General features: G+C 42.8%; 1 protein-coding gene across 4 annotated transcripts; it reads right to left on the bottom strand.

The window, feature by feature from the left end:
* Positions 1 to 221: 221 nt before the first annotated feature.
* On the bottom strand, positions 222 to 11835 carry LOC109871582 (protein disulfide-isomerase TMX3). 4 transcript variants are annotated; one of them, XM_031806459.1, is made up of 9 exons: positions 11411 to 11835; positions 7921 to 7987; positions 5452 to 5550; positions 4992 to 5049; positions 4708 to 4761; positions 4514 to 4570; positions 4124 to 4248; positions 3908 to 3978; positions 2661 to 2945 (listed from the first exon to the last, which is right to left on the bottom strand). In XM_031806459.1, exons 3-8 carry the CDS (start codon positions 5462 to 5464, stop codon positions 3932 to 3934), a joined length of 354 nt encoding a protein of 117 aa, XP_031662319.1. In that variant the 5' UTR covers positions 5465 to 5550; positions 7921 to 7987; positions 11411 to 11835; the 3' UTR covers positions 2661 to 2945; positions 3908 to 3931. The 4 variants fall into 4 exon arrangements, with proteins under 4 accessions (XP_020318071.1, XP_031662319.1, XP_031662317.1 ...); XM_020462482.2 differs by lacking the exons at positions 2661 to 2945; positions 3908 to 3978 and adding an exon at positions 222 to 1632; XM_031806457.1 differs by lacking the exon at positions 3908 to 3978.
* Positions 11836 to 17932: the final 6097 nt, after the last annotated feature.

The raw sequence follows: 17932 nt of genomic DNA, 5'->3' as shown, positions 1-17932 counted from the left end.
TGTACAGATACAGATCAAGTTAAATAATCTGTCTGTAAACAATTGTTGGAAAAAGGACTTGTGTCATGCACAAAGTAGATGTCCTAACCGACTTGCCAAAACTATAGTTTGTTAACAAGACATTTGTGGCAATGACTGCACCCTAAGTTTGTAAACTTCCGACTTTAACTGTATAGAATGTTTTATTTCAGAATATGGGGGGGACATGTCCCCCTGTCCCCAATGACAATTGCGCCCCTGAATTAAAGTTCCGCTGAACATACTAAGGTAACCACTCAACCTGAATCACGAATTGACCTCCTCCATAGGCACACCACCCAGCCTTTCAGAAGGCAATTCAAGTCATTACAATATTGCTTAAACCAGCAATGGGCAACTGGGGGCCCGTGTGCTGCACCTTCTGATTTCTGATTGTCTTCTCAACTCACCATCACATCGTAGGCCTACTGTTAATGTGGAGCTAATGACAGTCAATTGCAAATTACTCTGACATAATGTATCTTATCTCACCACCACTCATGACATGGGTGTGTGTTTGATGCATGTCTCGTCAGAGTTTCTCAAAGTCGTGGTCGACAGTGCGCACCTCGTCTCTGCTGTCACATCCAACCTGGATCGATATTTGGTTTTAATGTAGACGAGAACAATGGACCACAGCTATGAGCTGGCGAAAGGTGACATGAGTTTTATGCTGCTTTCAAGACAACTGGGTAATACTGAAAAATATGAGGTCAAATTATGACGTCAGTGATCTTCAGGTCGGAAAGTCCGAGCTCTAGAAAGAGGTCAGAGATCCCAAGTTGGAATTCCGAGTTGGCTGACCGTTCAAAACGATTTTTTCCCCAGTCGGAGCTAGTTTTTTTCAGAAGTTCCCAGTTATCGGGAATGCACCGAAGTCCGAATTCTGAGATTTACGAGTTCCCAGGTACAAGTGCCCAGTTGTTTTGAATGTGGCATTAATGCTCAGATGGAGACAGCAGGGTATTCCCTTTGAGTCAGGAACCAAAACTCCTCCGTAGTGACCTGTGCATGCGTTGTCTGCAGTATTCAGTCACATGACAGCTCCATCAGCTGTTTGATTTCACTTCCTGGCATGTCAACTGAGCCAGGATCACAGTCAAACAGATTGGGAAGTAGGTCCCCAAGTGTTCTTCCAAGCATTAGAGGTGAACAGTCATCACTCGTATGGGATAATTACTGATGCTATTTTTTGTTGAAAACAAGCACATCTGAGGGAAAGGGGAATGGTTCACTTTTGAAAGAATTTCCAATAAGAATTCTTTCCGAATCCACTGATTCGGTCACTCATCTGTAGAATATTTATTTAGATGTAATCTTTATTTATCCAGGAAGTCCCTTTGAGGTCAGAATACCTAGGGAAACCTGGCCAAGATGGCAGCTCAATAGAAAAAGGTCAGCTGTCCGTTTCATACTTAATCTACCTTCTTTTCTGCAGTATTTTTCATTTTCGTCTTCTTGTCTCTCCTGGGACCTTTCGAGTTGGTTTGGTTCCTCCCTCGCGCCAGTGATTGGTTCCTCATCCTTCATTCCCAATCTCACCATATGGCAGGTCTTGTACAGGACGTAACAGAAAGCCAAAAACAAAGACGAGGAAGATGCCCAGAAGGGGTGCTTTGGTAAATATAATCCGAGAGAGAGAAAAAAAAAAGAGAGAGAAAGAGAGAGAAGAGAAGAGAGAAAGAAGCGAGATAAAGAAGAGAAGAGAGAAGAGGAGAGAAGAGACATACCAAAGTAAAGGGGCTGAATAATCTTGCACGCCCAATTTTTCAGTTTTTGATATTGTTAAAAAAGTTTGAAATATCCAATAAATGTCGTTCCACTTCATGATTGTGTCCCACTTGTTGATTCTTCACAAAAAAATACAGTTTTATATCTTTATGTTTGAAGCCTGAAATGTGGCAAAAGGTCGCAAAGTTCAAGGGGGCCAAATACTTTCGCAAGGCACTAATATGACATTTGAACTGTCTTTATTATTTTGGAACTTTTGTGAATGTAACGTTTACTGTTCACTTTTTATCGTTTATTTCACAATTGATTATTATCTATTCCACTTGCTTTGGCAATGTAAACATATGTTTCTCATGTCAATAAAGCCCCTTGAATTGAATTGAAAGGGGGAGAGAGAGGAGGAGTAGAGGGCCAGAGAGAGAAGAGGGCGAGAGAGAGGAGGAGTAGAGGGCGAGAGAGAGGAGAGGGCGGAGAGAGAGGGAGAGGGGCGAGGGAGAGGAGAGGGCGAGAGAGAGGAGAGGGCGAGAGAGTGGAGAGGGCGAGAGAGAGGAGAGGGCGAGAGAGAGGAGAGGGCGAGAGAGAGGAGAGGGCGAGAGAGAGGAGAGGGCGAGAGAGAGGAGAGGGCGAGAGAGAGGAGAGGGCGAGAGAGAGGAGAGGGCGAGAGAGTGGAGAGGGCGAGAGAGTGGAGAGGGCGAGAGAGAGGAGAGGGCGAGAGAGTGGAGAGGGCGAGAGAGAGGAGAGGGCGAGAGAGAGGAGAGGGCGAGAGAGAGGAGAGGGCGAGAGAGAGGAGAGGGCGAGAGAGAGGAGAGGGCGAGAGAGTGGAGAGGGCGAGAGAGAGGAGAGGGCGAGAGAGAGGAGAGGGCGAGAGAGTGGAGAGGGCGAGAGAGTGGAGAGGGCGAGAGAGAGGAGAGGGCGAGAGAGAGGAGAGGGCGAGAGAGAGGAGAGGGCGAGAGAGTGGAGAGGGCGAGAGAGAGGAGAGGGCGAGAGAGTGGAGAGGGCGAGAGAGAGCAAACCGAACATTGAATACTATACATTGGTCAGGGGCGAAGGCAAAGCCCTACTTTGATATAAGTATAGAAATAAAATGCATTCCACAATAATAATAACAAATAATATATCAAAGCAAAAGTGTAAGCATTTCTTGAGTGTCAACATGTTCTGTGACCGTAACAGCCGTTTTGGTGTTGAACGCCATCCTTATAAAGAGAGAGAGAGGGAGAGAGAGGGAGAGAGAGGGAGGGAGAGAGAGGGAGGGAGAGAGAGGGAGAGAGAGGGAGGGAGAGAGAGGGAGAGAGAGGGAGGGAGAGAGAGGGAGAGAGAGGGAGGGAGAGAGAGGGAGAGAGAGGGAGGGAGAGAGAGGGAGAGAGAGGGAGGGAGAGAGAGGGAGAGAGAGGGAGGGAGAGAGAGGGAGAGAGAGAGAGAGGGAGAGAGAGAGGGAGAGAGAGAGAGGGAGAGAGAGACAGAGAGACAGAGAGACAGAGAGAGACAGAGAGAGACAGAGAGAGACAGAGAGAGACAGAGAGAGACAGAGAGAGACAGAGAGAGACAGAGAGAGACAGAGAGAGACAGAGAGAGACAGAGAGAGACAGAGAGAGACAGAGAGACAGAGAGACAGAGAGACAGAGAGACAGAGAGACAGAGAGACACAAAGACACAGAGACAGAGTGACACAGAGACAGAGTGACACAGAGACAGAGTGACACAGAGACAGAGTGACACAGAGACAGAGTGACACAGAGACAGAGTGACACAGAGACAGAGTGACACAGAGACAGAGTGACACAGAGACAGAGTGACACAGAGACAGAGTGACACAGAGACAGAGTGACACAGAGACAGAGTGACACAGAGACAGAGTGACACAGAGACAGAGTGACACAGAGACAGAGTGACACAGAGACAGAGTGACACAGAGACAGAGTGACACAGAGACAGAGAGACAGAGACAGAGAGACAGAGAGACAGAGAGGGAGAGAGGGAGAGAGAGAGAGAGAGAGAGACAGTCGTTTTGGTGTTGAACGCCATCCTTATAAAGCGTTGATAGAATCCATTCCCCCCCTGGGACTAATGAAACAAGATGAACGTTGGCTATTATAAAGCAAGACATGGACTATTCAAATGTTGTTGTGTGAAACACAACGTTTCAGTGGACACTTACGCATTGCATCAGACGTATCATATTTTAACATTCTCTGGATTTGAATCCTTTGAATGTTTGTTTGAGCCTCCCTAAACAAAAACAATAACAGGGCCTGCTTTTTTTCAGAACTCTTCCAATGGTTCTATTGCCTCAGATACATTTTATAAAAAAATATATATTTCAAATACTATTTTATCTCAGGTCAGACTTTAACTCAGGTTTAGTTAGACTGACCTTTAATCCGGACCTTCAACTCGCCATCGATGAACTTCAACAGCTGGTCCTTTGTCTCCACTTTGTTGGGCGACAAGAAATACCCATCGTTAGACACGTTGAGCACGGTGATGAAGGACACTTCCCTGGCAACACACACACACACACCACACACACACACACACACACACACACATTGGGTTTTTAGGGTTAGTTGTCAACACGCCATGTGTACTACTAGGCTGGCCAGGTTCTGGAGAACCGTATTTTTCGCCAGAAATAAAGATCCTAATTACGCTTAACTCAACATTTGCGTATATCATTAATTGTACGCCAATGGCAGATTTGTGCCAAAACTTCTGGCTACTTCTAACAACTAAAGAAGGGGAGAATAGAGAAACGATCACTCACTCCATTATGAGGCCATTGATGTACTCGTTTCCGTCCAAATGGCCGAACTGGAATTCTCTTGAGAACACCAGGATCATGTTCATTAGGGTACAACGTAGAAAAACATATTCCAAAATAAATAAAAAAAGTGCATTTTTCATTGCACAAGTTCAGATATTACCTGTACTGTTTCACTCTGTTTCAAACCAACTCACTTGCTACAGAAGTCCTTGTATTCAGTGGCCACTCTTTTCACCATGGTCTTGGAACTGAGTAGGGTAGAGTATTTGATTAATAAGGATAGAATATTAATATAGTGTTTTGAGGATAATATTTGCCACAGGAACAACAGTTGATTTTGTAAGGGTGAACTTGGCCAAATACAAACTTGAGATCTACAGTAAATGTGTAACTTAAAATGTAGCACAGATATGAGGTAAATGTGTAATTCAGACGAACTATCCGTAACATTATATTGGGTTAAAAGAGATACTCATACCGGATGCTCTCCTTAGTGGGGGTTTTCTCCTCCACTACAACCAGAACCACCAGTTTGCCTATGGTGAGGAATGCATATAAAACACAGAAACATTTATGGTGAGGAACGCACATAAAACACCAAAACATTTCCAGACACGGAGGAACACTCATTTAACATCACTTCATATGCATCATTCACAGAGACTTTTATTTCAGCTTGACTCAATAAAGCCACACTCTGTGAGAATGTATTAGCAATGTAATGCACAAGTCATACACTCACTGAATATTGGACACTGTTGCCTGCCACCTTGTGGTAGACAAGTAGACACACAGAGACATCTATTCTATAATACTTATAATTCCTGAAAAGTAATTTACTAGTAAAGGACATCCTCTACCATGTTCGCAGTGTGTGTGTGTGTGTGTGTGTGTGTGTCTGTGAGATGCGTGTGTGTCCATGAGAGAGTGTAACAAACCTGTATCTCCCATTGCATAAAAGGTGTAGCTGTCAATCGGGAGGTAATTGAGGAATCGTTCTCTATTGATCCACGACGTGAGGTCCCCATCCTGTTGTTCTAAAAGACAAGACAAAGAACATACAGTATAACAGATAGTTTCTAGTCTGAGAATACTAAGGTTAACCAGAGAGTGAATAAACAACAGGAAAATACACAAAAAAGTATTGATTGATCAAACAACAGCCGAGGTATAGATGGCTTTCAGTGACGTTGTCAGTCAACCGATGTGCGTGCATTCATGGGGCAGAAGTCTGTGTGTTGTTGTGATTCTGGATGGCCAGACAGCTGTCAGCAATGACAAGAAACGGCCATGTGGGAGAATCATGACTCGTTTCAGCTACTTTCATCTTGTTCTTGATACCGTGTCTTTTTTTGAGGCGTTTGACTGATTTGTCAATGCTAATATGGCAAATCTAGCTAACCAACAACTGTAACGACATACTTGAGAAGTAACAAGTGCTCATTGTACAAATGTATTTATGTTTTCAATAAGCATTGGAGACTAAATATTGTTTACATGTTAACAATCTAAGCCAACCTGGTCTGTTTTGCCCCATAGTTGTGCACGTATCGGTTTTGTTGCTAAACAACCAACCCGTCTACAATGAACCCTTTTATTTGTGAACAATCCCTTCAACAAAATTGTAGATGACTATGTACTAGGGATGTGGTCCAATTCTATACCCTTCTTATTCGGAAGTGTGCACTCACACACTTTCCTTCATGGATTTAAAATGATTGGATTGAGGTCAGGAATATGGTGAAAACCCTCCGGCCGTGGTTGCACCAATCCAATGCTTTTAAATGCATGAGGGGGGAGTGAATGAGTGGTCTGGGTGAAGGGAAAAGAATCCCAAGCGAAAAACAAATTAATATATTATAAACTGATTGGCTGAACGCCGTGGTATATCCGACCGCATACCACGGGTGTGACAAAATATGTATTGTTAATGCTCTAATTACGTTGGTAACCAGTTTATAATAGCAATAAGGCACCTCTGGGGGTTGTGATATATGGCCAATATACCACGGCTAATGTCAAGACTTCCGCCGAAGTCGGCTCCTCTCCTTGTTCAGGCGGCGGTCGACGTCACCGGCTTTCTAGCAGCTCCATTTTTTTATGTATCCATTTGTTTTGTCTTGTTCCCTGAACACCTGGTTTTCATTCCCCAATCAATTTATATGTATTTATTCCTCTGTTCCTCCATCATGTCTTTGTGTAAGATTGTTTGTGTTATGTGTATTTTGATATTGTTACGCGCATTACTTTTTGTGTATGTTCCGTGTTTTGGGCACATGTTGTTATTTTGTGCTGTCATTTTGACCGGAATAAAAAGTGTGCCTGTTCACTACACTCTGCTCTCCTGCACCTGACTTCGCCTCCGATACACACCCCTAACAGCTAAGGGCCGTGTCCTGGCACTCCGCGTTGCGTCGTGCTAAGAACAACCCTTGGCCGTGGTATATTGGCTATATACCACACCGCCTCGGGCCTGCTTAAATATACTTCAAATTCAAGGTGTACTTTTCTAGTATATCTTTAATTATACTATACATATACTATAATTTTACTTTAATTTCATACGCTTTCATTGTAATATTCGTTCAAAATAAACTTGGGAGTTGTTTTTAAGTTGAAGCATTATTTTCTGAAATTCTGTTCGTGATCAAGTACTCAATAAGTATTCACTGAGTGTACAAAAGATTAAGAACACCTTGCTAATATTGAGTTATTTCATTGCATATTACAACAAAAGTTTGAAATAACACTGGTGCACAGTTATCAATTACTTTAGTTTGAAATTGCCACTCCAGCCACAACTACTTTGTGAGTGGCCTGTTGTAACCGTGGGTAAGAGGATATCTTGCTCAATCAATGAAGCCTTAATGTTGCTAATTATAATAAGCCTATGTGGTTAATGAATAAAAGTATACTTGTAACACATTAAAAGTACACTTTCTTCATAAAGAATATAGAAACTATATTTTCAAATACTATTTAATTGACCATGCTAGTTTACTAATAATATAAGGACGTTGATTGACCATCTACATCAGGCTTACATTTATAGTGAATTATAATTTTTGTATATTACTAATTTATGAGAAATATACATAAAACATACCAAAAGTGTATTCAAATAATATTTGTTTTGCTCTTTATCTAATATACTAAGAATGTACTTAAGTACAACAACAGAAAAGTGTCCTAATTGAGATCATTTAAAATATATTTAATATACTGAAATGCTAATAAAACACTTATTAACTGGACATTAAAACATATTAAATATATTTACATTTGTTCCAATTTAGATCATTTTAAATATACAAATATTTATCACTGACATACTTCGATAAATTACAAATATATTAATCAAGTATTTTTTCCCCGCTTGGGACTGTAATTCAACTCTGGTCTCTTACCATCATAAAGGAAGTAAGTGCCATCCTTGAACACTGCCACAGCAGGGTATTCCTGGAGAGTAACTGCCTGAGAATGACCAGAAATGAGAAACAATTCACTTTGGGAAGATATGATGAAAGCACAATGTCAAGGCACCTGGAGGCAGTGGTTCAATCCCCCCATTCCACCCCTCACTTTCTGCCCTGTGTCCTTATCATTTATCTACCCATATTCTCCTATACCTGTCAATAAAACTACAAAATACCCTAATACAGGGTTTTCCAAACTCGGTCCTGGGGTCAAGTTTTGGAAACCCTGCCCTAATGTATATATATATATATATATATATATATATATAAATCCGTCTTTAACCTGTCTCCTCCCCTTCATCTACACTGATTGAAGTGGATTTAACAAGTGACATCAATAAGGGATCATAGCTTTCACCTGGATTCACCTGGTCAGTCTATGTCATGGAAAGAGCAGGTGTTCTTAATGTTTTGTGCACTCACTGTATGTCACATATATACACACACGCTATGAAAAGGTGCCGTGGCATTCTTCCAGGGCCAGTCCCCTAATCTTTTGAATGGGCTTGCTTGACGATTATATGAAAACACGGTCATTTAAGATATAATATATATTTGTGTTTGTGGATTAATTGACTTCTGACAAGATGCCTTTTATGAAGTTTTTGCATTATAGACCATTCCGCTATGTTCCCCCCATGGAGAGATGATTCTTTAACATTTAATCCCTGTACTGAAAAATAGCCATGAGCGAGAGAGAGAGCAAGAGAGAGAGAGAGCAAGAGAGCGAATGAGGGAAAATAGCTAACTTGCATACAGGACCAGATAATGGGGGATTTGAAGATGTAATAACTCACGCTGTTATCCCATCTGGTTGGTATGGCTTACCATGTGTTGCACAAAACACACGTATCCACACACACACGCGCCGTGGAATTTGCTGCAGGGCTTTTAAATCTTCACTAAGCCTATTACTGCCGAACAGACTGGCCTAATTCTGGGCCTGTGGGCCTAAGTTTGACTAGGCTGGTTGCCTTATTGCACATGTGGTGAAGCCTTACTCTATGGTGAACATAAGAAAAACCTTTTTCAGAGAACCTTTATATCATTGTATAGTATGGGTCAAATGGGGCTAAGTGACAATGATGTGGGATTGCGGTTTAATTACCTCAGCCTTAAGAATAACTACACTAAATAACCCAGTGTGTGTTCTGTCCAGTATTTACCCAGCGCTGGGTTACTAAATAAAAGGTCATACTAACTATGAAAACCAATATGTGATGGTACACATCAACATTTAGCCCAGGGTTTCCAAAACTCGGTCCTGGGGGACGGCAAAACTCGGTCCTGGGGGACGGCAAAACTCGGTCCTGGGGGACGGCAAAACTCGGTCCTGGGGGACGGCAAAACTCGGTCCTGGGGGACGGCAAAACTCGGTCCTGGGGGACGGCAAAACTCGGTCCTGGGGGACGGCAAAACTCGGTCCTGGGGGACGGCAAAACTCGGTCCTGGGGGACGGCAAAACTCGGTCCTGGGGGACGGCAAAACTCGGTCCTGGGGGACGGCAAAACTCGGTCCTGGGGGACGGCAAAACTCGGTCCTGGGGGACGGCAAAACTCGGTCCTGGGGGACGGCAAAACTCGGTCCTGGGGGACGGCAAAACTCGGTCCTGGGGGACGGCAAAACTCGGTCCTGGGGGACGGCAAAACTCGGTCCTGGGGGACGGCAAAACTCGGTCCTGGGGGACGGCAAAACTCGGTCCTGGGGGACGGCAAAACTCGGTCCTGGGGGACGGCAAAACTCGGTCCTGGGGGACGGCAAAACTCGGTCCTGGGGGACGGCAAAACTCGGTCCTGGGGGACGGCAAAACTCGGTCCTGGGGGACGGCAAAACTCGGTCCTGGGGGACGGCAAAACTCGGTCCTGGGGGACGGCAAAACTCGGTCCTGGGGGACGGCAAAACTCGGTCCTGGGGGACGGCAAAACTCGGTCCTGGGGGACGGCAAAACTCGGTCCTGGGGGACGGCAAAACTCGGTCCTGGGGGACGGCAAAACTCGGTCCTGGGGGACGGCAAAACTCGGTCCTGGGGGACGGCAAAACTCGGTCCTGGGGGACGGCAAAACTCGGTCCTGGGGGACGGCAAAACTCGGTCCTGGGGGACGGCAAAACTCGGTCCTGGGGGACGGCAAAACTCGGTCCTGGGGGACGGCAAAACTCGGTCCTGGGGGACGGCAAAACTCGGTCCTGGGGGACGGCAAAACTCGGTCCTGGGGGACGGCAAAACTCGGTCCTGGGGGACGGCAAAACTCGGTCCTGGGGGACGGCAAAACTCGGTCCTGGGGGACGGCAGAACAAAGCACAAAGAAACTGTTGTACATCCTTGCCACCCTGCTGCATTTGAACATGGAGCTGAGACCAAAAAAAAAAAAAAAAGATACATTCTCTTTATTGTAATTTATTTGAAATAGCTTTGAGAACAAAATATATTTAAAAAGAATACTTTCAATAAATATTTAGATTGCTATAAAAATGTATACCACACAATTACAGAAAATATATACATTTGACATGCTCTCTAAATCATCCTCTCCGTCATCCTCATGTTGGGCGTGCTGGGTAATGCTCTGGTCATCTACGCCTTCTGCCACAGCCGTATTTGGTTTTGTATATACACTTAAATATCAAAAGTAGATGTAATTACTAAAATACTTAAGTATCAAAAGTATAAATAATTCAAAATAAAAAAGTTAAGCAAACCATTGATAGCCAGGGGCGCATTCCAATTTACAAATGAAGTACATTTGTTTAGTGAGTCCCCAGATCAGAGTCAGTAAAGATGACCAGGGATGTTCTGCTAAGCTTTCAACATGTACGAACTTTTGGGTGTCACGGGAAATGTATGGAGTAAAAAGGATATTATTTTGTTTAGGAATGTAGTGAAGTAAAAGTACAAATTGTCAAAAATAAAAATAGTAAAGTACAGATCACTCCCAAAAAGAAAACTACTTATGTAGTACTTTAAAGTATTTTTACACCACAGAATTTAGGCTTTTAGCTTAATGACAACTAGTAATGATAAAATATGCTAAGTTTTTTTTTTAAACACCTAAAAATACAATTTATTTCACAATAATCATTCTGCAGTTTCATTATATTGAAAATACAGTTCATGGACCTATAAGAAATACAGAACTTAGTAAACCTGTGGTAAAAAAAAAAAAAAGGTTTATTTAAAATCAGGGAGTCCCTTGAGAGGAATACTCTTAATGGAGATCTTGCCAAGACAGCAGCTTTACAAATGCCTAAAAGTGACATTAAAAACAGGCAATACAAACAAGCAATATATAAATCTCTACACAATACATAATGCAAATGCTTTAGGCTACTATTAAATGCTTGAAAACCAGCAAGTATCTCTCAGTAAACATTTCTTCAGGTTAGAGCCTGCACGTGGCCAGGTGAGTGAACAACAAAGGCTTACCTCAGTTCATTTAAAAATCTGTCCCCTCCTCATTCCCTTCCATCTGTATTGATTTGGGAAAGACTTGACAGGGGAAAACAATATGCTGGAAGATCCTCATGGACTTTTATCCGAAACAGTTATTTCCGATCAATGCAATGAGGTGGTGAGGAGAGGATATACGTGTTAACAATTGAAAAAGAGCCTAAATTCAGTTACCAGGAAATCTTTGAAAACAAGCCGAAGATCAGCTAACACGGAGCAGGAGATATTTACTAGAGGTGTACCGAGTAGTCGGACAAAACAAGTATTGTAACGAATATGGGTGTCGCGGCCGCCGTCTTGGAAATGACCGGACCAAGGTGCAGGTGAGCGTACATTTTCCTTTATTTATGTCAATGTCGCCTACAAAGACCCCGACCGTGACGCTTCCTAAGGCCACTAACCAAGATAACTACCCACAAAATAAAAAGGAAAAAATGCAGCCTAAGTATGATTCCCAATCAGAGACAACGATAGACAGCTGTCCCTGATTGAGAACCATACCCGGTCAAAACATAGAAACAGAAAACATAGAAATAAAGAAACTAGAATGCCCATCCTAGTCACACCCTGGCCCACCCAAAATAAAGAATAAAAGCCTGTCTATGGCCAGGGCGTGACAATGGGAAAATTTCTGGAAATTAAACAAAAACATTTTCAGGTGTCAGGGGCCTGTTGCACAAAAGTAGAATTAAGACATCCGGGATAAATGACTCAGCTGAGCTCAATGAAGCCAAAACATGTGCGTCCAGGCTTAATTGGTTGCACAAAGACCAAGCCAGGATGAGCAGACACGGATTCATTAAGCCAGGTGAAACCAATCCTGGATAGGTGCGCGCTCACGGCTCACTCAAATAGACCCCGCCACAGATCACAGATTAACTGATTTACCATGGCAACTAGAGCCGCGTACTTTTCCCCGTCGGAAGCACAAATCCTCATGGAGGCATACGAGGAGGTAAAAGATATAATTAAGAAGAAAGGCAACACCGCCACAGTGATAAAGCAAAGAGAAAAAGCGTGGCAAAGTATTGCAGACCGCCTGAATGCGTAAGTAGTGCACAATTACACACTCACCGCTCCGCTGAAACATCACAATTACAATTCAAATATTTAATTCACATCTCCAAAAATGCAGTTGTACTGTAATTATGAAACGGTTAAATTTTTTATTGAAATGCACTGCAGATATGAGTGAAATTGTGTAAAGTAACTCCATCACACTGTATAAAGCTATGATAAATTTTGATATTTTTACTGAAAACAAGACAAAAATACCAAGTAATTTTTTGCAGTGTGACTCCATTAAATGTGTGTGTGTGTGTGTGTGTAGATTAAACATGAACGGGCCAAAACGGACATGGCAGCAGGTCAAAATCAAATACAAGAACATTCTGCAGAATGGTATGGTCCCTGACTAATATTTAACAAAGCACAAGCATATATTGTACCCAGAAGGTGCCTGCTCACACATTGTCTGTACTGTTTTAGCAGTGAAAAAGAATACCCACAGACAAGGCACGGGTGGTGGGTCACCAAAGGCTGACCTTACCCCAGCAGAGGACATGGCCTTGGAGCTAAATAAAGGCAGGCCCGTCTTAGAGGGGATCCCTGGGGGGAAAGAGACGAGCATAGGTTCCTCCCAAGATGCCACCCGCTTCATTCAAGGTATGTCCTTCCATCTCTACATGGGATACAACCACATTCATATTGAATCAATTTGGACTGTCTGACTTTGGTTTACCTATTGCCTTGCAGTGTCTGGCAGCACTGTGTTCCTGTTAGAGCCACCAGCACAAGCACCAGACGATGCTGATCCAGTGAGTACTCCATCAAAGGCATACTGTAGGCCTGGCATGTCTTGTCTACTAGCTTCAATATGAATCCGATTAAATGTGATAGGGTGAAGGCCCCAGTGCAGCAGCAACAGCACATGATGGAGACGATGATGAGGAGGAGACCATCTCTCTGGATTCCAGAAGGCATGAGGTATCATGTTAAGACTGTGAAAGTACTATTTACTCTACAATGGTGAGGAGTCCTCATCAAAATCAAAAAATCTAAATTCTTTTACAGGACCCAGATGCTATACAGTGGGAAAACCAGCTTGGCAACATAGTGCGTATTAATAAAAGGACACCACATCCTGCCAAATTCCAGCTGCGCTAATTGTATTGTGTTCACAGAGCTCACAAGCTATCAGAAAGTTGTATGGCAACCACCTCCGGCGCCAAATAGAACTGGCAGACATAGACATTCAGTACAAGAAGAAAAAGATGGAAAATCTTGCACTGGAGTTCGAAATAAAAAAGAGGACAATTAGGAAACTGGACCTTGAAATAAAAAAACTTGAGGGAGGTGAGATATGCCTTCAATGTACACTGTATGCTAACTGTAACACAAATGTATTAATCATTATTTTTCTTTCCTCCCCCAGCTCCAAGAAGATGACACAGCTCAAAATAAAAATTAGGTATATTCTCGTAAAGTCAAGTGAGCCATGACATATGAGCTCTTATTGTGAGCACACAGGACGGTGGCATCTTTCTAAGTTTTTTTTTATTTTCCCAGCAATCAGTACAACCAAGTCATCGTTATAAGGCATCGCCCTCTTTTGCCCACCCCCCCAGCACCAGGTGTGGCCACTAGCCTATATGAAGGCCCAAAATTGTGTGTTCCTTTCTGCTCTGACAATGGCATGCCCATTCGTGCGAGATGTGGTGGATGAAGAAGCACTTGTGCTGAGGAGAGCCTTCAGGCGAGAAAGGGTCTTCAGGGACCGGTTGGACCCACTGGCCTTCCCTGATGACAATCTATATGAAAGATACAGGTTTTCTGCAGATTGCATCAGGTATCTATGCAGACTACTGGGTCCCAGGATTAAGCACCGCACTGCACGGAGCCATGCACTGAGTGTGGAGCAAATGGTTTGTGTGGCCTTGCGCTTTTTTGCTAGTGGAGCCTTCCTGTACTCAGTGGGGGATGCAGAACAGCTGAACAAGGCCACAATTTGCCGCACAATAAGGAGTGTGTGTCTGGCTATCAAAGCATTAGCAGATGTCTTCATCTCCTTCCCTGGCCACAGAAGACTCTGTGACATCAAAGAGGAGTTCTATAGGATTGCAGGTAAGAGGATCTACAAATTACAGGACAACTGTTAACACATAGTAGGATACTCATTACTTTGTGTGACAGGTTTCCCCAATGTCATTGGTGCAGTGGACTGCACACACATAAGGATAAAAGCCCCCTCAGGTGCCCATGAGGCCGATTTTGTGAATAGGAAATCCTTTCACAGCATTAATGTTCAGGTGAACATAACTTTTTGATATTGTCCATTGACGAACACTCTGCATTGCCAGTGATGTGCATTGATTGGTGTAATATTCCTCATCTTATGATTTCAGATGGTCTGCAATGCTGACTGTGTGATCAGCAATGTTGTGGCAAAATGGCCTGGCTCAGTCCATGACTCCAGAATCTTTCGGGCCTCTGAAATCTATCACAAGGTAAGCCACACAACCCCTATTTATAACCATCATGGCTGTGTCAAGAATATCACTGTGTTTATGAGGTAGTAATGATGAGATTTTGTGTTGACAGGTGAATTCTCTGGTGTGTTGCTGGGAGACAGGGGGTATGGCTGCCAGCCTTTTCTCCTGACACCTTTCACAGACCCCCAGGAAGCACAGGAGGCCTACAACCATGCCCATGCCAGGACCAGGGCCAGAGTTGAAATGACCTTTGGCCTCCTGAAGGCACGCTTTCACTGCCTTCACAAATTAAGGGTCAGCCCTGTTAGGGCATGTGATATTACTGTGGCTTGTGCTGTCCTCCACAATGTGGCCTGCCTGAGGAAGGAGAGGGCCCCCAGAGTGCCACCAGCCATGGACTGGGACAATCCGGCAATCTTCCCTGATGACGACAGTGGTCGGCTGCTGAGGGACCAATATGTGTTGAATTATTTTAGTTAGTATGTGTGCTTTCAATTTTGGTTAAATATGTCCTGCGGTGGCAGAGGAATTTTGTTTTTTTTGGGTTCGTTTTTTGACGAATTTGGCCTCTTATGATGTTTGTGCGGTATACTGTGTGTAATACAAGGCTGCAGGGAGGCTACTGCATCCATTCATTTGTCTGTTCAGTTGATGTGTATGGATTTGTCCTGCATTTATTTTAGTGTGCAGACATGCAGGGTGTGTTATATACAGACCTTTGAATGTGTATGTATCATTTTGTATAATATGCTTGGATTCTGTGCTTTCCATCTTGTAGAGTCACTGTGACTTCAGTTTCGAAAGGAGCTAATGGTTTACCTGCTTTGTTTTGTCCTTATTCAATAAAGGAACATAATGTTACACATTGTGTTTTTATATTCATATGGAATGTGTATTTGTTTATATGACAGAGTACTAGGGCCACACTGAAGAAAAAGGATAAAGTCATAAATTTATGAGGCTGGTTCTTTCTGCAGAAAAGCTACATATTGTTTTTACAGTTTTGATACTTATGACAATGTGATACTTAATATTCTGGCACATCAGCATGTCTTTGTTTATGAAACCATACTGAAGTACAATTTCACGAAATGCCCCACATCTGTCATTTTAACAACTGTCCTCCTTTAAAACAACTGGTTACAATATTATGACTTGTGTTTTTTTCCCCTCTGTGGCCCTAATATTCTATCATTTTATATATAGCCTTATAGTCTATGGGAAACTGTAAATTATCTAATGATAGCAACATCTAAAAATCATTTTTTATCCAAAATCATTGAAATGAATGATCACAAACGTTTAAATAACAGTGGGTCTAGTTATATGTGATAACAATGTATAGTGAGCAGTGAAATAACTATTGGTTTCCATTTGTGGTGACTGCTGACTGACATTAGGGATGAGATTAAATAGATCCTGGAATTTAGCCTGGTCTGGAGCAGGCTAGCTCCACAGAATAAATCTCCATGGTAATTTATACCATAACATATCCTCCTGCCCCCTATCCATCTTTAGTGCAACCGGATTACGGATCAATTGAGCCAGGATCACCAAGATATCCTGGCTTAATCCCTTATCCTAGTTTTGTGCAACAGGCCCCAGGACGGATATTTTTCATGTCAATGAGTCAAGAGAGGTGCTACATGATCTAAATATCCCAACTGGCTAGTTTGCCTGTCTATAAAGGGAAGGGTGGGTTGTACTTGGATCCTGCTACTCTGATTGGATAGAGTGAAGCTGTATTTCTCTGTCCACTCGCTTCATAATTTCACCCAATCACTTTCACTTCTATTTTTCGGTCTGCTGCTGCCTCCTGTTAGACTGCTACCATGATAAATTAAATGGTAAGGACGATTGCTATCAATCTATCAATGTGCATAATATCTAACAAGTCGGGGCGACAAAATTGAAAAAATATAAATACGTCGCCGAGAATTCTGACTGATATCAAACTTGTCTGCCCGCTGCAAATTGAAGACAGACACAGGTCAAACACAGACACACCCCTCTGCAGTTCATCGTCTAAAGCTTGTTTGTTTAGTAAATTAACACTGGAGTGATAGATGTGCAGATGATGATGTGCAAGTAGAAATACTGGTGTGCAAAAGGGCATAAAAGTAAATAAAAACAATATGGGGATGGGGTATGTTGATTGGATGGGCTATTTACTGATGGGCTATGTACAGCTGCAGCGATTGGTTAGCTGCTCAGATAGGTGATGTTTAAAGTTAGTGAGGGAAATATAAGTCTCCAGCTTCAGCGATTTTTGCAATTCATTCCAGTCATTAGCAGCAGAGAACTGGAAGGAAAGGAGGCCAAAGGGGGTGTTGGACCTTACAGATAATTGTCGTCTGGTAGAAAGCAGACGAAACCAGGTTTTTCTCTAGGATTTTAAAGTCAATTGAGACTCACATTAGTGATTTACCTCAATAGTTAATGATTTAACTACAGCTTCATATAGGTGATGAGTCTAAGACTTGACGCCCTTGACAACGCTTAAACCAAAATACTGCACTGTTAATCTAATAAAGGAATTAGATGGTATGATATTAACTCAATTGCAAAATGATCAGGGAACCAACGGATGCAAGATGAAAATACACAGGCTCTATCTCATTTGGATATTGATTATTGTACTGCAATGTTGAGTGAGCTAGCATTTCATTGCACCTTTTGCACTTTCTGCTAATGGTGTATGTGACAAATACAATTACATTTGATTTGAATAGTCTAAAATGGCTTTCTCTACTTGTCTACTTTTCTTCATTTACACTGGTGTAAAATAACTCTATTGGACTAGCTGGCATAATGAACTGGATTGGACTGGCATAAAGAACTGGATTGGACTAGCTGGCGTAAATAACTGGTTTGGACTAGCTGGCGTAAATAACTGGATTGGACTAGCTGAAGTAATGAACTGGATTGGACTGGCATAAAGAACTGGATTGGACTAGCTGGCGTAAAGAACTGGATTGGACTGGCTGGCGTAATGAACTGGATTGAC

Source organism: Oncorhynchus kisutch, linkage group LG27, assembly GCF_002021735.2.
Source record: "Oncorhynchus kisutch isolate 150728-3 linkage group LG27, Okis_V2, whole genome shotgun sequence".
Lineage (NCBI taxonomy): Eukaryota > Metazoa > Chordata > Actinopteri > Salmoniformes > Salmonidae > Oncorhynchus > Oncorhynchus kisutch.
The sequence above is the reverse complement of the archived record's forward strand: the minus strand, read 5'-3'. Positions and strand labels throughout refer to the sequence as shown.

Excerpts from the sequence above, each read along its gene's own strand:
- LOC109871582 (XM_031806457.1), bottom strand. Across the intron at positions 4,762-4,991 it reads CCCACTAAGGAGAGCATCCG|TTCCAAGACCATGGTGAAAA; the intron begins GTATGAGTATCT and ends TACCCTACTCAG. Across the intron at positions 4,249-4,513 it reads ATCAATGGCCTCATAATGGA|GGAAGTGTCCTTCATCACCG; the intron begins GTGAGTGATCGT and ends GTGTGTTGCCAG.